Below are 24869 nucleotides of genomic sequence, written 5' to 3'. Positions count from 1 at the left end.
CCAATTATGCTTATTTAACCATCTGATTCCCTTTGTAATGTCACTGGCCACTATTTCAATAACATTTTCATTATTAAAATACTAGAATAATTTTATTATTGTTGTTTTAACCAGTTTTCAAATGACAGAATCATGGTCATATTTAGCCTATAAAATGCCTCTCTCCAGAGAGTATAACAAGGACTGAACTTATTCACAGGCAAAGCACAGCTTTCTTTACATTTCCAATAATTAATTTCCTTGTTTAACCACAGCTTACCTCTTTGCTCAGCCATAAAGCCTCTTTTCCAGTGGGAATACTGTAACTGCAGCTATCAGGGTGGATAAGAGACCGCAGGGAAGGGCAGTGCATACTAAGCTGACAGCCATAATTCAGAGCCAACTCAAATGAATGAGCTGCAAACTTCAATCGGGTTATAGGACGATAGTGACAGTTGTTAAAAGACAAACATAACTAAACATCTGCTGTGGTCACAGAGGGGACCATAATTTTAATAAGCTGTGGGTCTTCTAGAGGCAAAGAACTGACTGCAGAATTTGCATGCAAGTGTGATGTCTGACAAATATTATAAATGAGAACACATTATGCCCTTGATTTTATAAGTAATCAATACACACGAGATATATTTTAATTCTCTCTCTTTTTCATAAATCATTGCTCTGTCTGGCTCTTAGCTGGAGCAGGCTATATGTCAAATCAATAATTACTGTGATCTAGATAACACATAAGTGAGACTGAGTGAATGTATAGTCTTAATGTATACTGTACTAATCTAGTCAACAGGAACGAGAACCATGTCACGACAAGGCACAGGCGGTGAAACTGGGACGCATGGGGGAATTTACGTGCATTAACCTATACGGCCTCAACACGCGCAATGTTGATTTTTGTTAAATGATAAATCACATAAAACGAGTTCACCGCCAAGCATGTACTTTTGGACCAAATAAAAGCGTGCATGCCGCAGCGTGAGTGCGCGTGGCGGCGGCGCTGAGCCTGAGCGCACCAGCGCACAGGGTCCAGTGTGGCTACGTCACTGTCAGCAGAGCAGCACAGTCGCTGAGCGGAGGAACACAACCACTACTGGGACTGAGCGGACCGCTTCCGCCTCTGCAGTCCAGGTAAAATGCATGTGCTTTTCATTCACTGCTATTAGCCTTTTCATGTTTCATTTGAAGTTAGTTTATATAGAGAATATTCCGTAAATAGCATGTGCGCCCTGGTGGAGCACAATCATAAGTAGCAAGCTTCCTGCATGGTCGCTGTGGACTGTAGTCGTAAACTGTATGTTGCTATGGCACTAGCGGGCAACATCCCACCTGCTGCCACCGCGACATTAAGTCAATATGCTTTTCCAACCACGTAAACTACGTCCACAACCACATAAAATGCATTTGCCATGTTCACTTGCAAAAACGCCCCCTCCTTTATGAACGAAGTTGCGTAAATGCGTTGACAATTGAGTTAAGAGCATTGTGTTCAGTCTGAATGAATGAAGTTATTTAACAAGCCAGTCATTATTACATAGGGTACGTTTATTTACAGAAGTTTGAGTTTAATGACTTGGGCTCTCGCGCCACATTCCATTTTGCCTGCTGGCCACAATGAGCAGCTCAGTAATAGGTCGCTGCCTCTTTTAAGTATTTTTCCAGTTAAGAGCTTTAATTCGTCTGTGGCTCTAGGAGAAAGCACAGTCCATTTCCACTAAAGCATATCACGTGTTTACCTCTTGTTTTGTAAATGCTGTGTGTTTGTTTTCCCCAGTGTCTGAATAATACCTAGGAAAGCAACGCTCCAGAGGACCCAAGATGGTGATTAGCAGCGTGGCACTCATGAGAAGAACATCAGTGTGTGCAGAGAGCAGATGTCTCTACTAAAGGTATCTAGTGTACTTAAGGCTGCTGCTGTGGTTAGTTAGACATGAGTGCGTCAACACCAGGCTCACACCATATAAAGAAACTCCATTAAGTCTCAGACAGGAGGAGATCACCGACCATACCATACTGTTGTGTGGAAGGCCAGAGAGGGGGAGAAGTATGAGTCAGAATGAAGAGAAAAAAAAAGAAAATGTCACTTGTCAAATCCGCCTATAAGCTTGGGAGACAGCTCACATGCTTATTTTAAGAGCAAGGCCATATCTCTTTTTAGCTGCAAACTGGCATGAACCATGTAGCAACCCTACTTGTTTTTACTTATCATGTCATTATAATCAAAGTGCAAATATTTCAAAAATATTGAACACTTCATTTTAAAACACATTGTGGGAATATGCAGATGGTCCATTTGCATAACCAATATATGTATGAAGATAAAATGCAGTGATTGCTGAATGCATTTAGGCATGTGAAAACAATCAACATAAATCATACAATTACTACTGCCCCAAGATGTAAGTACTTATTTCATCATGCACTTTATTGCATGTTTATACAGTGTCACATACATTAGTAGAGTCAACTTTTCTACCCTTAAAGTGACTGAAGAATAAGACTCAGCAAGACCACCTATGTCCAATGCTTTTGTGGTTTACTTTTGTCATTATCTGAGCTGTCAGAAGAGGAGGGATTCTTGTTCTCCAGTGACTTGCCCAAAGCAATAGCGATAGTGGTGGGAAAGGAGGGGTAGGAGGAGTGTGAGAACAGAGAGAATTACTGTGAGGGAGTGAGCGTGCTTAACCCAGCCACCCAGTGACTCTTGTATCCAAGGACGAAGGTAGCAACGCATCTAAACGCCTCTATTTCACCCACGGAGGGCTTTGAAGAAATGAGGCGATTGTATAGGCACTTAGGGCTCAACGACCTGCCAGTGCCTCTTCACAGGGCCCCTGGGGTTGTCCGTCTGGAGGGCCAGGCCTGCTAACCCAACCATCATCATTACATCTTCAAACCATTCAAACCAGCCACATTTAACTCCAATGGCAACTGTATTTTTCTTTCCTCCAAGCTAAAAGGATGATTCTTTTGCCATCACTGCTGTCATCTTTATTGAATCTGAACTGGCTTCTATATTGTTGGCAGAGGAGCGGAGGACAGAAGAGGAGGTAGAAGGTGGTGCACTGTGCCAAGCTGGATTTGGGGAGAGGAACTAAAGATGGGCAAATCAAACAGCAAGTTAAAGCCAGAGGTTGTGGAGGAGCTAACAAGAAAGACATATTGTAAGTATTTCTTGTGATTAGTTTTGTTATTTATGTTTAACAAGAACTGACAAAAAGACTGATAAACGTACAAAGTAATCAAATTTCAGAACATGTTTGTACAGATCTAAACTACAGGGTTAGCAACTTTTATGTGGAATAGGACAGAATATATTGTTGTTTGTGGATGAAATTATGGTTCAAAAACTGCAGCCTTTAGGGTTTGCTCATTGCATCCATTCAAATTACAATTTTGATTTGTTTACGATCTTGTAGCCCTAAATCAATGTAACACATGTAATATCAAGCAAAAATCCACCTACCAAGCAAAAATAACCACCCTTGAGAAGATTCTATATTAATCAGTTGTGTATTATTTCTGGAGCACAGCATTATTGTTATTATTGAAGCAGTGCAGGTGCGGGTGGGAGTTGCTATCAATTGGCTGCTTAATGACAGTGTTATTTGTATGGGGGCTCTCTTGGCGGCAGAACCCAGGCTGGCTGTTGTGGCAGGAAATTGCTGTGGAGGAAGATTGGGCGTCGTGCTGGGCAGGGCTGCTCTGTGCTGTCCTCTTCACTATTTCCATTCCTCTCTCCCTCTATCCCTCCCTCTCTCCTTCTCTCACTCCACTGCTCTCTTACCCTTTACCCTGTCTCCCTCTCCTTCACTTTATCCCCTAATTGCCCTCTTTCAGCGAGAAATGGAATAGTATAATTAGGATCTTATCTGGTTAACATCGCTGAGAGGGCCACAGTCCCTTCTCTCCCCTTATGCTCACTCTCCCATGTATGGCGACTGTGGTCCCTTGTTTCATCGTCTGCCTCGTTCTAGTGCCCTCCTGTGAGAAGCATTGTCTGCCATCTCCTTTTCCCTCTTTCTTCTTGACAGATTGGGGACTTAGTGAATTTCTCTCTGCCTATGTGTCTTTGTGTCTATTTTAAACCATTGTTTGTCTTTTGTCACAGACAAATAACAAGACAGAGTGGGAACAGGATCTGTAGTGTTTTGAGCCATATTGAGCTGGTGGATATGCATCTTTAGTCACGGCTCCTGAAACTATAGCAACTCACGCCTTGTACTGCCACAACCAAGAACAAAGAGGGCATTATGCGTCTGTGCAAGTGTGGCTTCTTGAAATCAATAATGAAATCTCCCTCACTTGTATCTCTTTGATAACAGCTGTTTTTGACATCATTTTAATGTGACAACATGTGAAAATTTCTATCAGAATTTTCCTAAAATGCACAAATCTTGGCACCCTTGACCAGAAAACCCAAAACTGATTGATGATCTGTGATGAAATAACTTTTTTAAACCTCAGATGAACATCTTCTGTCTCAGTTTTTTACTACTGTAGAATGTAGTGAAAACTGTTCATGATGACAGTCTAAGCTGAATATTTCATAGCAAACCCTGCTGTGGCAACATGCCAAGCCAGTCTGCACTCTCCTGTATGTGGCATTATATTCCACTGGCCATCACCAAGTGATGTATCAAATAATTCTTGTGGTGAAGTGCCTCACTTTTATAGTGGTTAGCCTTTTTCGGGTCAGTTTACTGGTGACAGGTCTGGGGCACTGCCATGAGATTGACCCTGACATTTACTGCTCAGACAAGATCACATGATTTGGGTGACGTGCACAGGGCAATGTAAGGGTGAACCTTAAAAGGACAGATTACCTCTCCTTCCCTGAAACTATCATTGCACTGTAGTCTAAGTTTTCATAACATGTTAAATAATGTAACAAAACAAACACTTATTTATGTATGATTTCTGTCCTAATGTTTTACACTTTTTATATGTTTTGTGTCAACATAGAAACAGCAAGTTAAACATTAACATCCAAATCATCATTTAACTATGAAACTAGCTTGGCTTGAAGTTTTTTCATTAACCATGGTTTGTTTAGGTACTCCAAATTACTTTAACATTTTGCAGGAAAATGAATTTACCAAGTCTCCCTTGAAGGACTGCCTAGTTAAATAGAATTTAACGTCGACAATTGATTTCTAGATGCTCTTTTCATTAAGATCCCTTGGAGATGTGAAGTTGAAAATTGCTTGGGTTACTTTAGAGAAAGTAAAGAGCAGTAGTGTCCCTGTGGGGCTGGTTGGATTAGATTCGGACAAATAAGAGTGCTTGAGTTGGCATTCTAATTCTTCAAAACCTTTTATTGCATGAGTCTTGTTTGCATTTCAGAGGTTACCAAACATTAACTTCCCTCTAACCATTTACTCCACTGCCCTGCTGCTACACTCTAAATAGTTTTGGCATTGGTGCAATGTGCACAGTTTATATTAAAACAATATTAAGCAGAGACAAGAATATACATTTGAAATGATGAGAACTTCTTTTCTGTCTTTCTTCTTCTCCTCAGTCACCGAGAAAGAAGTACAGCAATGGTAAGTAAATTATGGTGTCTATGAGTTTGGATGTTTCCTTTGTTGTGAAATATAGTATATGAGTATGCAATATGTTTTTTATCTCACCATAAAGCTGAGATTCTCATTCTAAGAAAATACAATTTGAGAAAGTATAGTGTAGTACCTGTGTGTGATGAATGACTTATTGTAAGCCTCCCTTTCCACTCCATTGAGAATGATGCAGTCTAAAAATAGAGTGACTTTGAGCTTGATAACACTCACGCAAACGGTTCCAAGCTGAATTCAGGGATCTTTTTGTACTATTCGCAAAACACATTTCTGATAACAGACATCATTTTCACTTGATCACACACCTCCACAAACAGTTTTTTTGTTCAGCTAGTGTGACCCTCACCAGCATCACCATTTTTTAGCAATCTCTGTTCTGCTCCTGCTGCGTGCTGTTTAGTCTGTTAAAGTTAGTGACTCATAAAATGGCCGTAATTATTTCTCTTATAAAGATCAAAGCAATAGCGTCATTTTTATTCTCTGATGCTGCAGTGTGCTTTGTGCTTTGTTGAGAGTATCAGATGAGAGGGACCACTGAAATAAAGTGATCACTGTAGCATGTTCACACCACTTGGGTTTAGCATTTCACAAACCCATTCTGTATGCCAGCCAGGCCACACTACTGCAGCAGCATTAGATATCACAATGCATTGACTGGTATAGGCTGTGGAGCAGTGTCTTGAAGCAGTAGGCTAGAGAACGTCTTTTGGCTGTTACTTAGCTCAACATCACTCTCTTTGACATGAAAGTTTTTGCTTGTGTCCACACTCGAAGATCAACAGCAATCAACACAACGGAGTGCGAGGAAAGAGAGGGATTTTTACCAGGGGAAATGCCAGATGGCGTGTAATTAGAGCACAGGCGCACACACAGAAGAATTAGCAAGAGTAGATAAATGCCTGTGTTGTGCATTAAATTTGTTCTCATTTCTAATTCTCCGCTCAGGAACATCATTAGTATGCTGGAGGCTTATCTGAAATCAATAGCAAAATGCCATAGCGCAGTGATGTCCCTGCCAGCAAGGCGGGAGCAAAGTCCTGCAACAACTTCTTGGCTAACCACCAGGGTCGTTGCCAAAGTGATGCAGAGAGTGCCAGCAATAAATACTTTATCTTCATCCTGGCTCCCACTGTGGCCTGATACACAATGTCATGTCTGCTTTGTCCCTGCTGGCTACTGTTACACTCTTTCAAGTACAGTTTGTGCATCTTAGCGCCCAAATCAGACTTGTTGTTTGATGTGTGGAGTTTGTGATGGAGATCCTGGCCAGAAGCAGCTGACATTTTGAAAACTTGTTTACTCTTGAAAACTGTGAAAACTGTGTTTTCTGCAATATTTTTTTATATTTGTAGCATTTATTTAAATTACCTTTTTAAATAATAATACTATGCAAAGCGTCTTTGAGTGTCCAAAAAGGTGTTATATAAAACTGATGCATTATTATTATTATTGAATAAGTGTAATATATTATTACTAGGAATGTAGCAATAACTGAAATATTGTACGATACTATTGTCAAAGGTCTCACAGTAATATTTATTATATATATTATTATATTTATTTATTTTGCACATCTAACATAACAATAAAAAACACACTAGTTTAAAAAGTTGGTGCCAGAAGAGGCAAAAAACCCAAAAGGGCTTATATAAAAGCCTCCACCTTATGAATACATTAAAAACTGAACATTATCGCTGTGCATTTAAAAAATAAATAAATAAATAATTACATTTAAACACCATGGATGAAATTCATTTGATTCAAACATGGATTAAAACACAATGAAACATTCACAACTGAATGATTATCAAACATTAAAATGAAATGTCAAACATTTCCTCAAACTCTTTTTAAACAACACCTCTGATATGCCATCACTAACCAGATGTGAAACCAGTACCATCACAGTACATCTAGTTACATGTCTCTTTGCTCAAATTAAGAGTTATGGTGCAGCAATAGTTAAAAAATGAGGGAACTACATAGACCATGATCCTTTTCTTTTTTTCAGTGTAGACTATATGAAGAAATAACTATTATAAGCACTTTTAAATCTTAGTTCTTTGGTTTAAATCTTGTCAAGGCATTTTAAGAGGAAAAGGTAGCATATTCACAGTTTTGTTAATCTCCACAAAATATCACAAAAAATATTGTACAGTCAGATGTATATCATGAAAATATCATACCAATGGATTTGGATATCGGTACATCCCTAGTCAATATACAGTTAAAAATGCTTTTTAACCTTTATTTAGCCAGGAAAAGCTCACTGACATTAAAAATCTCTTTTTCATAAGTGTCCTGACCAAGGCACATAGATAAAAAGAGAAACCTTGAAACAATCAATATTACAGGATGTCCAATTAATTGAATTCAAGTTCAGTAAACTCAAATGAATACATTAATTGCAATCATTATACTCAATGATTACAAAATTGAGGCATGCTAATCTCTGAGGCACATTCTATGAGCATGCATGCGTTTCTGTGAATGAATAAGGTGCCCTAGGGCTGGAGCTTTTTACTTAGAATAGAATATGACTTATATAAAAGCATTTTCATATCATTTCATCTGATATAAATATAAAAAATGGACCCAGTTGAGAAATTTATGTTAGGTTGTAATAAACATCACAAACAAACGTTTGAACAGATAATAACAAATTATGTTTATCATGAATGTTAAATAATGTGTTGCACGATTATGTACATTTATGTAAGCCATATTTTTCAGCCTAATTGCTTTTCTATTTTCCTATTCTATTTTATATATTCTGTTTTTACTCATTAGTCAGTTAGTTCAAACAGACAGCTCTGATGCACTGATGATAAACTGGGAATGACAAACGTGCACACTGGGGAGCAAAATATCTGCAAAATCTATATCGGGCCTATACTGATATTACTGATATACATACTTGCAGTAATTAAACATTTTATAATTCTGTAATTTATTCAAATTTTGAAGGCTGCTTTTAGTCAAATATTATGTCAGGTATTACTTTTGTGCTTTTTGGTCATCATTTCCCCATTTCCATATGTGACCAGAAATAGCAGAGTGCATAATCTCAGATTTGAAAAAGAGTGAAATGGGTCTAGAGATGTGTCCTGGGCTTCGTTGGTCTCACTCTCTCTCCAGCCATAATTACAGACCAGCCTTAACAGAGCATTGCACCCTTACGTCACAATCGCTCATGATCTAGATTTAGAACAAAAGCTTTCTGCTGAGCTTTTTATACCTAGTGTTATTCTGTGAGTTTTATTTCAGTCAGGTCTGACACTTACAGTATTCTTTGACCTGGACAAGTAGGCAACAGTGTCCCTCTATGAAGGCATACAAGGAAACTGCCTACCCTGAGTGACTGCACTAGAAATTGCTTATAAAACCTTTCTATATGTAAGCTAAAAGAGAAGTCGGTCAGTAGACATGCTGTTTACAAAGATGAAAGGAAGGTCTTCTCATCATTAGGTATTCAAGGTTTCCAGAAAATACTGTCAGAAATGCATTGAAGAGAATTATGCCAAGTAAAAACATCAGCCTTAATACTGAGTTATTTCTATGATTATATTTTTGCATTGCATGTTCCAGGTACAAAGGTTTCATCAAAGACTGTCCGAGTGGGCAGCTGGATGCTGTTGGCTTTCAGAAGATTTACAAGCAGTTTTTTCCCTTTGGAGATCCTACAAAGTTTGCATCTTTTGTCTTCAATGTATTTGATGAAAATAAGGTTTGTTTTCTCTTTATCTTTGTACATTTGTACATCTGGAGTTCAACTTCAAAGATTCCTAATGAATGATGGGCACACATAACACACTCATTACATAAACTAGTAAGAAAAGGTGAAGGAAATCATATATATATATATATATATATATATATATATATATATATATATATATATATATATATATATATTTATATTATTATTTATTTATTTATTTTAATTTATTTTTTTATTTTTTTTGCAGTTTTATGCACAACTGTCACTTTTGGTCTTGGATGAATAATATTACTGTTAAATGCATTAATTGCCTCCAGTGACCTTTGTAGCGCTGCAGCAACTATTACTGTTTTATAATACATTATTTCGGTTATGTTTTTTAATATACTGTTCTTTAGAGGTTTAACAATATTTTTCTAGGATTGATCAACCTTTCTTCTGTTTTGGGAAAATACCTTTTATGCCATAAAATCTAATGTAAAAAACATGTAACTGATAAACTAAAAGTGAAATTGCCTTGTCAGAGACATGCAGTTTTATCTAACCAGAGATGTTGTTGGATGAGAATCATGTGCAAACAATGATCTTTTAAGACTATTTTTTTCTGTGTCATGAAGATCAGATTGATCAGATATATATATTTATATTATATTATATTATATTATATTATATATTATGTTATATTATATTATATTATATTATAATATATTATATTTGTAAATTAAGTTTTTTAGATTTTAATTACATTGAGAAAAATGTACTGCATATGGATTCTACTAATGTATTTAACTAATGCAGGGGTGCCTAAGATAGTTTTAGATTCAGCAAAACTATAATATTTTCATTTATGTATTTATTTATTTTATTTTTTTAATTGTCAACACTTTATGGTTGTTTAACACTACCATGAGTTACACTAAATTGGATAATAGAAATAGAAACATGGTATAATTATAGTATTTATCATACTTTTTTCCCTCTGGGGTATTGTAGTTCATAATAGTGCATTTAAATGAGCACCATAATCATTGCCTTTCTCCATTGTGGCCCAGGCTAATTGAATTGAGTTGGAAGAGACGGTGCAGAGTAACACCTCCTGGGATATGTGTGGCCCCTCGAGGTGTATTGACTTAAGTGAGGAGGCTTTTCTCCAGACAGACCCTCAGACTGATGTTAATCTATGACCCTCATTAGGCATAGGGCCCCTGTAGTTAAAGAAAACATTGATCTTAACTCTGTTTTATGACTTGAGCAGCAGTGTATGATTTAGGGATTAGCTGCTCAGATGTCTAGTGAATATAGTTTAAGGACAAGAGAGAAAATATCACTACATTATAGAATTGTGTTACATTGCATTTACGATTTAATGCAATATCTGGTTAATTATTTATCATGCTTTATGATGTTGCATATCTAGTAGTAGTGCACTTTTTTTTTTTTTTTTTTATCATTATGCAACTTCAACTAGAATTAAGCCGAGAATTTAAAAAAAAACAAAAAACAAAGACAAAAAATAATATTTATTATTATTAATAGTTGCACAAAATATAATTAAAATGATGAATTATTAGTTTTGCTCAATTCTATTAATATTTGTCAAATATTCATTCATAATTGTGGTGGAAACGTGTCAAGCACATTGATTGTGCTGATATGCTGTAGCTTTATGATTCAGTTGCATCCATCTTTCTAATGGCCACAGGTGACACACTTCTGCCTCCGAAGGGAACCAGGTGCAGTGCAAAAATAGCATCTGACTTGAAGCTAACTTCTGGCCCTGTTTTAGCAAGCACAAAATAAAGAAAGATGTTATTTATGGCTATAGAAGTGTGTGAATGAAGCAATGTCTGGATTTCTCTTTGTCACACCAGGATGGACGTATTGAGTTTTCTGAGTTCATCCAAGCTTTGTCTGTCACGTCTCGGGGGACCCTGGATGAGAAGCTGAGATGTAAGATGATTACATTGTGTGTTTGGATTTATTTGGATAAAATTATTTGAAACATAAATCAAACTGGAAAGCCAAGAATTCAGCACAAGCCTGGACAAAGGACACTAGATGGCGCAGTCTACTGAACGAATACTGCATCACGTAGTGCACGAGTTTACACATCTTCTGAAGAAGCTTGCAATAGTTTGTACTAAAATAGTGTTGCTTAGTAAAACTAGCAACGAGCTTTCAGCCTCAGCATTTCTAAATACAGAAGACTTAATGAGAGAAACATATTAAATGTACAATGATTAAATCAAAGGAAACCCATATGATACCAAAAGATGCAATTACCCCTGCATTGCTAGCATGTATTGCTAGTATGCATCATGTTATTGCAGACTCTGTTTTATTTGAGTAAATTATGTCTCAAAACCATTTTTTTCTGTGTGCAGGGGCCTTTAAACTGTATGATCTTGATAATGACGGCTACATCACCAGAGATGAGATGTTAAACATAGTAGATGCCATATATCAAATGGTGGTAGGTTTGATCATAGTGAAGGCCATTTTGAACTTTTGAAAACAATAATGCTAACACTAAGCTCTTATGTGTTAGGGAAACACAGTGGAGCTTCCTGAGGAAGAAAACACACCAGAGAAGCGCGTGGACCGTATATTTGCAATGATGGACAAGGTTAGTTTCATGGACTATTATATATTCAGAATCATAATCATCTAATTTGTATATAAAATCTCATTTCAAATGCATTATCAGCACTGATTTAGACTTGTATGCTTCTGAAGTCCTGTAAGGGTTTATGAGGTCACTGTTACATTAACATCTGTTATCCATCTATCTTTGCAACACATCATTTTCAGACGTTCTAAAAGTCTGTCATTAGACTTTGGTGTGGATAGCCACTCATTTTACATTCTATAGTTCAGTACAGACAAGGCATAGCCTTGAACATGCAGTATTGTATGAGAGCACTTGATTTGTATTTGAACTGTGTGGCTACTATCCAAGTGACTCTTTGAAGCAGAACTCAGTAGGAAATAGCGTTAAACTCCTTTGCCCCCTGCTGGTAGCTTTATGTAAATTGCATTTGTTCAAGTTCACTGACATTTGATGTTTTTCTTCCAGAATGCAGATGGGAAGTTGACTCTGCAGGAATTCCAAGAGGGTTCAAAGGCAGACCCCTCAATTGTTCAGGCATTGTCACTTTACGATGGACTTGTGTAGTAATGTGAGGTGAGTAGTGTAGACCACTAACAAGCTTCAACATCGAAACTCCAGCGCCTCAATTTATTCATTCAGTATTATCAAAATACAAAGAAATTCAGAATTAGAAATGAATTAAAACCAAAGCAAAGATGGCAGATCTCGCTCAGTTTGTTTCCATGAATTATTCATTAGCCTCATCGTTGCTGGCAATGAAATACTGTAGTCTTGCAGCGCTGAGTGAGGAGCCCCCTCACTCTAATGTAATACACTGGCTGATGTCAATTGTTGCTGACATCCTGCTCAGTGTTTTGTCAACTGCAAAGAGAGCCTATGAATACATATCTTTTCAAGTATGTTTGGTGGTTTTGAGAGAAAGCAAAACTCATGCATCTTTCATGAAATCAGATATTACAGTGTATGTTTAAGATCTGACATTTCTGTATAGTCCAATATCACCCTACCCCATTATCGCAAATAACTATTTAAGTTCACAAATAACACAACTATTTAAGTTACTCATCAGAAGAGGGCTGTGGACCGCCTCTTAGCGCTTGTGCCTGTACCTCTGCATTTCCACCAAGCTCTTAACACATATGTATCTTCTGTTACGGCAAGAAATTCTGACGTGACAGTTATATAGCACTACAAACCTGCAAGCATAGTATTGCCAATCCTCTGCTGACACTTTAAAGAACTGAATCTTCTCAAAAATGTTGCATCGGAAAACTTGGGAACTAACTTGAAGGAATTGTGCTGCTGATCCACAAAAAATGACTCAAGTCTCAAGAGACTGTGGAAAAATGACAATGAAAACATGGACTGAAATTAAACAACTGATTTGTGTAAATTGTATAGTGTAAATATGATGGTAATTTATTTTCTGCTTTGTTGCATTTGTGGGAGTTTCTTTATGAAAATGGAATGATGTTTAATTTTTTATTGAAGATGTTCATTTTTATTGCACTGTTCTTTTCATTAATATTAATGTGGGAAATTCTCAGAGGGTTACTTTTACGAAGGGATCAGGGTTTTTATTTGGGCATGAGTGTTAAAGGAGTGGGATGTTTTGTATAAATTATTTTATGATGTTTGTTCCTAGTTCCAGATCCTTGTTAGAAATTGCGTTTTTGTGTTGCTCAAAATCGGCTTCAGTCTACCCTCTGCACAGACAATAGCCAGACACTTTTGGAGGCACTGCTCTCATCACCTCTGGTTGTAAAGCTTTTGCGAGCTTTGTGTTTACAGCTCTCTATTTGTTCTGTGTCCAGAGCATGTAAGGAGGTCTTTTTATTATTTCTTCATCATTTATGAGGATGTTCTTCGGAGTTAATGCCTTATAGAATTATGTCACTACATTATTCATGTATTATTATAAGAGCACAGAATAAATGCATTTTAATGGCTATTAGTGCTATTACATTTTTTCTTTAGCTTTCAAATCCATTATGTACATGTTTGTTTGTTTTTTTATTACATTGAATTGTTAAACTAACCCCCACTTGCACTTCTTGACTCTTATCACTGTATTAACAATGTAAAACAGTGCAGGCATATTGCTGTGTGAGACTTGATGCATGTTTGCTTTCAAACACACATATGCCAACATGATGTACGCTTTCACAGAATGGTTGTATTCTCTACAATGAACTGCATAAAGCTGTGATGTACCAACATTAATGGTGAGCAATCTTTGTAAGTCTTTGTGTTCAAGCTTCTGGGATTTACTTGTGACTGGGCCTGCTCAGACCTGCTGGATTTTCTATTTATTAAACATAATACATATCAAGAATGGATCTATTCTCTACTATATTTGCATTTGCCACACACTGCAAATATTCTTTAAGAAAGATGCATTATGATTAAAACGTTCAACAGAATAGAAATGAAGAAAACAACACGTGTCTCCGCTGACTAGTACCCAGTCCTAAAGTCAAAGTCTACCCTTACGGCAAACAACGATACACACTAAAAAAGCGTCCCCTAAAGTGGTTAGTACCCATGGCATAAGATTAGTTCTTTCTATCTGGAGTGTTATAGTCTATGAGATGTTTTGTCTGTCTCTCCACCTTGCCCAAGAGAAGATCTAGTCAGGGCCTTGAGGGGATAACAGTTAACTAACTTGTCAAAGGTGACTGTCAAGTCTCGGTGTACAGTAGCCTACAAATCCATGTACGCTGGGCGGGATATTTCACACACAGGCTAGTGTAAAATTAGATTGGTGTCAGTAGAGTATAAACTGTCTATTTTTAAAGGCGAGACTGTTGCTGAGACAATTTTCCGGTCCTGTCCAAATTTACAAAGTCCAGACTCTTGGCTTTAACGTGCGTAAAGCCGCTTCAAAGCTGCGTCTCCGGGGGCCCTCCACGACTCTTTAGCAAATTGAACTGAACGGGAATGTCGAATACCGTTAAAGCTTAGAAGTCAGTGTGGGGTCAAGTTACGTACACACTCACGCGCACACACAATCAGGTTGGGTCTCAGGAACCTTTTAATACCCATCCCCGCCCCCGTTTGAAGCGTCAGAGAGCTCTCCAGGGGCTCTCCGGCGCTCAACTGGTCTACACGCTTCATTCAGTACAAACTTTACGCACGGATGTAGAAGTCATGTGGAATTCCTTTACACTGGAATTTTGATTTAATCTTTTTCGTCTTTCTCTGTGAGGATCCTATTTACTCTTCTTTACTTGTATCAATTCAGAACGTCAGATAATTAGGATTGTTTGTGATTTTGTCTGATTTCAGTTTTGACAGATGCGGTAAAACTTAAAACATGTCCGCTGTCTTAAGGTGCCTTATCTTGGCGCTCTGTGTCAGCGCGCACAAACTTTTGGCAGACCCTCGGTTGGACGACGTTGATGAATCCGCTGACAGTGCCTCGACCCTCGCCTTTGTCTTTGATGTTACCGGCTCCATGTACGACGATCTCAAACAGGTGATCGACGGTGCCTCACGGATTCTGGAAAAGACCCTGAGCCGGAGGACTAGACCAATCAAAAACTTTGTCCTAGTCCCCTTCCATGATCCAGGTAACTCATCCAAAATCCCAGCCGGATACAGTTATACTGCATTCATTTAATGTGATCATATTTTCACATTGAATACATAAAAATAGTGGGGAAAATCCTTTTCATTGAAGCTGTCTTGACATTGAATCACATGGAAACTGATGTTGTAACAAGCTCCAACACATCTCCATCCCTGATGCCCATTGAAGTTGTAGTTGGATAAAGTGCATCATAAAAACATGAGCTAGCAGGCCACTTAATCCAGGTGTGCCTTTACACAGAACTATTTTGAACAGGTAAACCTTTAAACTGTATGTGCCGGTGACCTATTTGGGAAAGTTATTTCCTAAAAATAAGAGTTCTCTAATGGGGGGCAGGGTGTTTGAGTCCTGATGAGAAGCATATGCTGTCTGCTTGTGTGTAATTACCCCAATCACCCCTGTGCCACCCCCACCCCCTTTCTATGCTAAAGTCTGTAGAAAGCCCTCTTCAGGCAGACCACTGCAGTCCTGGGCCAGGGGGGATGGTGACAGCTTGCACCAACTCTCCACACATTTGGAGTTTAATGTGCCCTGCCCTTGAGGACCATGTAAACTTTGGAGATCCCCAGAGGAGCTCCTCTAGCTAACAAAGAGGCGTGACTGTACTGTCAGTTTTTACATGCACTCATGAGGTGCAAAGAGGAACTTGAAAGCATCCTCTGTCAGAAGATAGATTGAGGAGGACGACTCTGAAATGTCACTGACTTCACACACATCTGCAAGCTCTGTATCATTAGTCTCACAAGCAGACAAACTGGCTGTTAAAATGACAAGCAAAACACAAATGAGGGTGCTCCATCTCAAGTGATAAGAGTCGGATAAATTGACACAGAAAAGGCTTACATTATGCCTTTTTATATTATAATGTGTTGTATAATGTTAAAGTTTATCAGTTGGTACCAGAAGGCATTCAAGTTGGTGTTATAACCATATTTTCCTGATATTGATGAAGGAAATCAAGCAAAACAGCATGCAAGTAACAGATGCACCAAGTAATCATACTTAAAGAGATGAAGTTTGCTTTCTTTGTGTGATGATGCTTGGCTATTTGCATAAAAATTAAACATAATTGGCTAATGTGTCTTTTCCAGTCTCTTTTCTAAATTGCATACATGTGTTAATCTTCTGTTGTCAACCATTCTTAATACAGATATTGGACCTGTTTCTATTACCACTGACCCGAAAAAATTCCAGAAGGATCTCCAAGAGCTGTTTGTCCAGGTGGGAACCATAACATGGATTTCTGTACTGGATTTGTACCACTGTGTATACTAAAGCATGCTCTGTAACTAGGTCAGTGGTCAGCATGTTATGAGTAGAAGTGATGTTTAAGCTTCACAAGAAAACCTTTTTAACTTGTGTTGTCTCTTGTGTAACTGTGCTGTGGAACAGGGAGGCGGTGACTGTCCCGAGATGAGTGTAGGAGCCATAAAGAAAGCTCTGGAGGTGTCTTTGCCAGGATCGTTCATTTATGTCTTTACTGATGCCAGGGCCAAAGATTACCGCCTCAAACGGGATGTCCTGCGACTCATCCAACTACGCCAGTCACAGGTGCATGCCAAATTATAAAACAAGGTTTTCTGAAGTTTATAAGGAGTACTGATTATATACTTGTACTCCCTCACCAGTACTTCCTCCACTGCTGCTACTATCACAGCTACTACTCTTCTTTTATACCTTTAAACCTTTTACTTTTAAATACTGGCGCCAGAGCTTTTGTTATACCCACATAATGAATTGGTTTAATTCAGCAATGATATAAATATGTGCTTGGTAATAGTAGGTCTCCCTATTGCATGAATGTAACTCCATTGTCCTTTGTCTCTCAGGTGGTGTTCGTTCTGACAGGAGACTGTGGGGACCGCTCCCAGCCTGGATACAGGGCCTACGAGGAGATCGCCGCCACTTCTTCAGGACAGATTTTTCACTTGGACAAGCAGCAGGTCAATGAGGTGAGCCCATGTTAGATTACAATTTTTAATCCATGTTGGCAATGCTAATTAAAGCTACCATGAATGAATGATCTGTAATGAATGTGCATAATGAAAGTAGGCAGGGAAGAAAGGAGTCTTTGTATCAGTGAGAAACCTGTGTTTGTGGATATCATTGGTGTAATTACAGGTAGGCTGTAAAGTCCTTTTATGTATTAGAAAAGCATTTGCCATTTAATTGCCTTAAATTGCACATGCAATTATGTGATAAAATGTATCTAAGGCTATATCCAAGGCTGGAATAACCTCTACTCAGCTATGGCATAAGAGTAACAAGGAGTGATTTTTTATAAATATGATGTATATTACAATTCCCTGGTATGAGATACAGATGAGCTGTACTTTTCTATAGGAAATAGTTTGTAACAAAAGCCCAGTTTAGCAGCAGCCAAAGACAGCAGGGCTCACTTCCCAAGCAGATGTAAAAGAAGCCAGGGCTTCCTTCTGAAGAGACACTGGTATCCCGCTTGTCCACACAGGACATGGCTGGCTACTACTGAACAAGTGCCAACATTTGTGTGCTCTGGTGACTCTGGTGTGCTCATTGTGAACCTCTGAACTCAGATTTGTTTCCTCAACTCAAGCCTGCATGTAAGAAAACATACACACGTCAGTGGCCAATTTATTAGGTACAAACATGTGGCCTTAGCGTCACATTTGGTTGAAGCAACATTAAGGTCTGAGACAATTTAAGTTCTATTTGAAGATTCAAAAAGAGGGAAAATGAGATTTCTATGACTGTAGTGGTTGTCAAAATGAAGTCAGGTAGTACTTAAGAAGAGGATTAACCATACATTGTAAACCAGCGTTTACTTTTCAGACCTGGTTAAGTGTTAGACTCTCTGATTCAAAATTATATTTGTTTTGACAAATTTCTGTCCATAAATGACAGTCAAGAATGAGTTTGGGAGCTTTTGATGCTTACCAAATTTGTTGCCATCAATCGGAACATACCATCACATTGCACATGTCCAGCATCCTACTTAAATACTGGTCTTTTTGACCACAAATGCATTTTCTCTTATACTATTTTAACCACCCAAAGAGGACATTTTTTATTTCAAAATTGGATAAATTCTGAAATGCTCTGTTTTTAGAGCTCACTCATGGTCGATGTACTTTTACTAAATTCATGCAAATCCTTTAAGCCTTAAAATCCTCTGCAGTACAAAAATTCTAACCAAAATTTTACATTTCCTGAATGCTGTTAAATATTCAGAGGTAGATTTAAGTGTGTAACTTGTGATATATAAAGGGACATAAACAATAATCTAATCTGAGGATGCAATCAGTCATGGCTTCTCCTTCCTCTCACAGCTGCCCAGTGGAATAGGCTCTAAGTCTTTAGCACAACAGCTCATTGTCAGCTCAGCATATTGCACTTCTCACATTTGACTGCGATTAGCAAGAAAATCTGTTAACGGAAGCGTGAACAGGGAAATCCTTCCAAAGTCACACTGACTTAATAAGAATCCAGAAAGATGATGACGCTGTTGTTTTTATCAATGTACCATTTTCTTTCTTAAAATCCTCATAAGAAAAGCTTAGTAATATTGTCTTATAAGATTGTATTGCCTTAAAAATGGTGCTTACTTTTTCTGTATTCTAACCCTGAACATCAGCCAGTAGTAGTTTCTGATACCGTACATGTGGATTTCTCATTAAGTGGATCCACAGAGTTCAGAGAGGAAATGGTTCTTGCCAAATTTAGAATGTAACCCAAATGCACTTGTCTTTATTTTTAGTCAAAATATTATGCCTTTACAATATTTAGTACAGGGGCTAGAAATGGAATGAGGTGAGATTTCACATGACCCAAAGCCGTTGAGAATTCTATTAGCGCTCTAATACCAATTCTGAAAAAATGAATGAGTTTACAATAATTTCTCAGCCATGTTGTGCCATTTGTTTTGTTTGCCTATAACATATAATTATTCAATCAGTTTCACTAAATTTTCAATTCAGATGTACTGATCTATTGATTAGACATGCATTTTTGCTAAACATATCCCAACTATTTAGTTATTGAGTTAGGAAAATTTGATTCTTGGACCCCTTCACATCCCTTAGACTGTCCCTATCCCTCATAATTTTGTCTACTTCTGATGAATTAACTGCTGTACTCCTTACTACGACTTAGTAGGTTCCACTTTGAAAGAGAAAAGTTTTGCCAGGTGTGTTTTAGAATCCATCTGAGGGGCTGAAGGGGATCCATGTGGGATCGATTAAGTCTAATGGCTTTGATTTGTGGCAGGACATCTATTTCCCTGTCTGTCGCAGTGGTGTTTAAACTGGGGCAAGGGTTTGGACGACCCCTGGACACTGGGAGGTCTGCCCTGGAGTCAGCAGAAAGATATTGTGTATAATATAATGGTGTATAGAGCAAACACAAGGGTATCCTGTGAGCCTGTTGTGATAGGCCAGATGAGGTTTCACACAGGTTTAGATCTTCCCTCTTCCCTGTGATGAAGACAGGGTGTGGCTCCTCAAAACCCAGTGTGGCCCTGACAGCAGTGGCTCACTTTCAGAACCTTGGTTTGAAGTCTAATACTGAAAATGCCCACTCATCTTGGCCTCTTACATAAGCAGCAGACAGTGTCACAAAGCAGATGTAGGTCAGTTCTTAGCAGTTTCCTGTCCGGCTCCTGGTGGCTACACATGTGGCAGACTTCACAGCTGTTTCCAGTTGTAAAACGCAGAGAAGAACCAGCTGCTGTCAGCACCCACTGGACCTGCCATAGAGACAGCGGAGGTGGGATAGGCTTGATTACATTATTAAACATTTACTTTATTTTTATCCTCATGAATATAATTAATTTTTGGCTTTTGTCCCTCTACAGAAATGTTCCTTCCTTTGAGGTCAAGCAAAACAAATAGATAACAGTATATGGAAATGTCTATTGTTTTAAGCATGTCTGTGCTGTTCTTTTAGGAAAAACAAAAGAAGACTGTTTTCAGTATACTGAGTAAACTCTAGTTGAACTCTAATAGTTCCTTTGGGAACCACTATGGAACAGTATTATCTAAAGTGATTATTATTTTAGCCATCTCTTATGTACTCAGACTTTCTCTTTTTAGAGACTGCAGATTATTTGTACAGACCAGTGATATGCCTTTCAAGGGAGTCAACTTTTTGACACCATCTGGCTTTTAAAACCAGAATAAAATAATATGATAAAAACATTTTCAGTGGATGATTGTGTTTCTTAAACAATGGTCACTTTTTCTATTCTGAGATATAAACCATATGATTTACAAAAGCAGAGGTAGATGGGAGTCTGACAGACTGTGGGAGACTCTCTTGTGGGAATATGTGCTTGGAAGTGCAGAAAACTGTTTGTCATCATTTTGACAGTGGACCTGCTTTACATTTTCAAGGGTCTCAGAGGAATAGGCTGTGAATGAAAGACAAACAACTTGAGATAATGTTAAGGACAGGACGCTGCAGTCTTTAGTCCTGTTTTCTGTTTGCGTGTGACTACCATAGTGACTGTCATACATCGTCATACATCAGATTCCCCCGATAATGCTTCTGTTTTACTCCCTTGGCAGGTTTTAAAATGGGTCGAGGAGACAGTCCAGGCCATGAAGGTCCACCTGCTTTCATCTAACCACGACAGTGCTCAGGAGAACAGATGGGAAGTGCCCATTGACCCCAGTCTCAGAGAGGTCACAGTGTCGCTCAGTGGACCAGCGCCGCAGATTGAGCTCAGTGACCCTTTTGGTATCTGCTTCTATTCATTTTTCACACATTACTACTATACTGTATACATGCCACCAGCTGTAGCATGTTTTCTATTTCTAGGCCGTGTAGTTGGTGAAGAGGAAGGACTTACAGAACTCTTGAACATCCCTAACTCTGCTCGAATTGTCAATCTTAAATTTCCCCGACCTGGGACATGGAATCTAAAGGTATCATTTTCAGAATTAATATTTATATTTTGAGCCATGACAACAGTTCAAACTTTCAAACAAAACCTTTTTTTTTCTAAAGGTGAGCTGTAGCGGTCGGCACACCCTTAGAGTCACAGGTGTCAGTAATCTGGACTTCCGTGCCGGCTTTTCCAGCACCCCTGTCTCTGAGTTTAACTACACAAGAGAACGGCCAATAAAAGGTCATCCAACCTCTCTATGTTTTTGGACTCAGCACAACCTGAATTAACACCACTGTCCCATTGTAGGCCTTCCTGTGTATGTCCTATTGAAATGCACTGGCCTGAGACCACCAGGTCAACTCAGCCATGTGGAGCTAGTCTCAGGGTCGGGACGCTCTTTACGGACCGTCCCTGTACCGCTGCCCTATGACCTCGGCCAACAAGGGCTTTGGAGCATCCCTGCAATCCGCACCCCCACACAGAGCTTCTTTATAAAGACCACTGGTAAAGACGAGGAGGGCTACCGTTTTCAGCGCCTGTCCAGTGTCTCTTACACCAACATTATCCCAGGCAAGACCACTCATCCTGGGGGACACATTTTTAGAAAGAGACTACATCTTAACCAACACCTCATTAATCTTCTATCTCACCTTTGAACTCTGCTTCCTTTCCTGTGTAGATCCTCCAGTGGTGCGCATGTCTGATGTTGTGAGGGGATTTTACATGCTGCCTGCGGTCATTACCTGCTCAGTGGAGAGTGACATCCCCTACAGGCTGAGGTTTACCAGAAGTGGGATAGCCCTGGGAGAGGAAACTGTCTATCAGTACGTCATAGTTTTTCCCAGTATTTTCTTAAACTCTTATATATTCCCGAAGATGTGCCCCCCACAACCTGCAGTAAATGCTAATTACATTCCTCAGTCACTGTGCTTATAGTGATCGTGTCTGTAAAGAATTACTGCAGCACCAGCCTTGAATTTTATTAGCTCGTCTGTCAGGAAAAGGAATACATTTTTAGGAACATCATGGTTGTGTCTTCTTCAAAGGTGTTAATTATAGCCTACCTCCATTAAACTTAATGGTGTACACTAAAGTAAAAAGACACGTATTCTCATCCTGTCAGCTAAGGTCACTGTTTTCCTTTTTGCCAGAAATTCTGCTGTGGCATCATGGGAGATTCCTCATGTCTCAGCTGAAGATGAAGGCCTGTATGAGTGTATAGCACAGAGCAGCGCTGGACAGGCACGAGGCCTAACACAACTGACAGTTCGAGGTACAACACAATTACACACTCACACGCACAACATCTTGTGTTTATCCAATATAACATCCCTTTGAAATACAGTTCCATTCATATTTCATGCTGAATGCATTAACTGATAAAAAGCAAGCCAAGACAAACATTTGTTCTGAGAGTAAACTGTTTCTGCAGTGTTTGTTCACCGCTGATAACTACAGCCTTGTGTTTTTCATATTTCCAATGTTAGAGCCTCCCCCGATACTGAAACCTGCAGTCAATGTGACTTCTGCAGTGGGGGGAGTGGCGGTGCTGTCCTGTCGGGTGGAGGGGTCCATGCGACACAACTTGACTTGGTTACGTGCAGGTCGTGCCATCAGTGCCCATACAGGGCGGGTGAAGGTGCTACCAGACCATTCACTACACATCAGTGGGGTACAGCCTCACGATGCAGGAGTGTACCAGTGTGTTGCCAGCAATTCCAATGGAAACACTAAGATTACAGTGTGGCTCCTTGTCCCAGGTACATTAGTAAAGGTTAAATTATTTTATTATCAAACAAAACTATTCTTATCGGTGGCTCTGAGTTTGGGTCAGGGTTTCTACTAAAAAAGTTACCACTAGCCTATTAGTTCCTAATAACCTGTGGTGAAACTATGTTTTTTTGACATTTCATGATGATAAGGTAAATCTGCAATTTTAATTAGTATTTGTAAGATTATAAGTCTGTTAACAAAGATAAGCCATATATTACGTCATTGTTTTAATGTTGATGATATCGGTGCTTGACTCTTGTAAACCTGTAATAATAGGGCCATAAATGACATCATGTTGCTAGAGAAGGCCATGAATCACAGTCTACCCTTTGGCAATGTCTGTTTCTTTATTCCTATTGTAGAGGCTCCTTCTGTGGAGGTACACCCCCAGAGTCAGGTTTTCTCCAGAGGGGATGACATCCGCCTCGTCTGCTCTGCGTCCGGCTCACCCCCTCCACAGCTCTTCTGGAGCCATGGAAACATATTCCTCAGTAATCGTCCGAGGTAAAAAAAAACAACAACTCAGCCCACTCATCACCTACAGTAAGCAGGACACACTCATGGCATTCCAGCTAAACAACATGGGCTGCTGCCAATTCTTGTTTTTGTACAGAAAGTTATGTCAGTGGTCTAAATCTATATTTTCCAAAACCACAAGCTTTTTACATGTCTGTAAAACACAAAAAAACTGTTCATGATACACCGCAATGAGATGTAATGATACATTTTATTTTCACATCTGCTCATGCAATCACATCCACAAACATGAATTTTGTCAAATGCATGTTACAGATTGAATATCAACAAGAATGGAGTTTTGACCATCAGAGGGGCCCTTCCAGAGGATGCTGGAAACTATTCATGTGTTGCAACCAATGAGGCTGGAAGTAGCTCTCATTCAGTGTTACTGGTGTATGCAGGTAGGTCAACAAAACCTACATATTTTTGTTTTCCAGAAGATTTTGTTTCAGTAGGAGAATGCAAATGATTTTTAATGTTTCTTCTAAAAAGTGCAGTAATCCTCAGTAGCCGTTTAAAGCTTTTGGCCTTATGCCACTGTCAATTATTGGCTGACAAAACTTGATGCCGTTCAGACATTGTCATGATCTTCATGCTTTGCTTTTAGTTCATTCTTTTGTTAGTGTCATTTTTAACTAGATTTATCTGTCAGGAAAAATACATCATCATATTCTTTCATCCAACCTGCCTCATTACGCTCTTGGCAACGTTGACAGTTTTGCACTTAAAATGTTCATAAAAATCTTGCCACCTTATCCCCAGAGGTTCCCAGGATCACCGTAGTACAGCAGAATATACTTGTGTCAGTGGGAGGAGATGCCACTCTGGAGTGTCAGACCAGTGGCTCTCCCTCTCCCCTTGTTCACTGGTACAAAGGTATGTATTAGTTTAAGTATGTCAGTAAATCTAATTGGCTGACAGTATGATGAAACTTTTTGATTGTACTTTTTTAGGTGAGCTAGAGATGGGCTCTGCACCTTTTGTGGAACAGGATGAAAAGCGTGGGACACTACACATTCGAGGGGTACAGGAAGTTGATGCTGGACAATACACGTGTGTGGCCAGCAACTCGGCCGGAACATCCACTGGCACAGTCACACTGGTGGTTGGGAGTAAGTATCAACAGGAGTTCCTCAAGTGTGTTCAAAAAGTATTCACTACAGTTTGGGTAGCCAAATGTCACTATATAAACAATCTAGAAATATATCTAGAAGATA

At 38.9% G+C, this 24869-nt stretch overlaps 2 protein-coding genes across 2 annotated transcripts in view; both read left to right on the top strand.

Moving 5' to 3' along the window:
* Positions 1 to 1069: 1069 nt before the first annotated feature.
* Positions 1070 to 14193, top strand: ncs1b (neuronal calcium sensor 1b). Its single transcript, XM_020935425.2, has 9 exons — positions 1070 to 1122; positions 1766 to 1880; positions 3019 to 3155; positions 5516 to 5540; positions 9159 to 9297; positions 11163 to 11241; positions 11676 to 11764; positions 11840 to 11917; positions 12368 to 14193. Exons 3-9 carry the CDS (start codon positions 3092 to 3094, stop codon positions 12464 to 12466), a joined length of 573 nt encoding a protein of 190 aa, XP_020791084.1. The 5' UTR covers positions 1070 to 1122; positions 1766 to 1880; positions 3019 to 3091; the 3' UTR covers positions 12467 to 14193.
* The window catches only part of hmcn2 (hemicentin 2), a 36545-nt gene continuing 25048 nt past the window's right edge, over positions 13373 to 24869 (top strand). The window contains exons 1-16 of the mRNA XM_055161777.1: positions 13373 to 13395; positions 15236 to 15474; positions 16645 to 16715; positions 16887 to 17045; positions 17324 to 17446; positions 21038 to 21209; positions 21291 to 21397; positions 21480 to 21600; positions 21667 to 21930; positions 22040 to 22184; positions 22512 to 22633; positions 22848 to 23120; positions 23496 to 23637; positions 23926 to 24053; positions 24415 to 24528; positions 24606 to 24764. Of these exons, the coding sequence (XP_055017752.1) occupies positions 13373 to 13395; positions 15236 to 15474; positions 16645 to 16715; positions 16887 to 17045; positions 17324 to 17446; positions 21038 to 21209; positions 21291 to 21397; positions 21480 to 21600; positions 21667 to 21930; positions 22040 to 22184; positions 22512 to 22633; positions 22848 to 23120; positions 23496 to 23637; positions 23926 to 24053; positions 24415 to 24528; positions 24606 to 24764 (2362 nt within the window). The remainder of the gene's footprint in view (positions 13396 to 15235; positions 15475 to 16644; positions 16716 to 16886; positions 17046 to 17323; positions 17447 to 21037; positions 21210 to 21290; positions 21398 to 21479; positions 21601 to 21666; positions 21931 to 22039; positions 22185 to 22511; positions 22634 to 22847; positions 23121 to 23495; positions 23638 to 23925; positions 24054 to 24414; positions 24529 to 24605; positions 24765 to 24869) is intronic.

This window comes from Boleophthalmus pectinirostris, unplaced genomic scaffold (genome assembly GCF_026225935.1).
Source record: "Boleophthalmus pectinirostris isolate CB_2022bp ecotype Guang Dong unplaced genomic scaffold, ASM2622593v1 HiC_scaffold_4, whole genome shotgun sequence".
NCBI lineage: Eukaryota > Metazoa > Chordata > Actinopteri > Gobiiformes > Gobiidae > Boleophthalmus > Boleophthalmus pectinirostris.
The sequence above is the reverse complement of the archived record's forward strand: the minus strand, read 5'-3'. Positions and strand labels throughout refer to the sequence as shown.

Coding starts and splice junctions, on each gene's coding strand:
- ncs1b (XM_020935425.2), top strand. CDS start 3,092: ATGGGCAAATCAAACAGCAAGTTAAAGCCAGAGGTTGTGGAGGAGCTA. Junction 3,156..5,515: donor GCTAACAAGAAAGACATATT/GTAAGTATTTCT, acceptor TCTTCTCCTCAG/TCACCGAGAAAGAAGTACAG. Junction 11,765..11,839: donor ATGCCATATATCAAATGGTG/GTAGGTTTGATC, acceptor CTTATGTGTTAG/GGAAACACAGTGGAGCTTCC.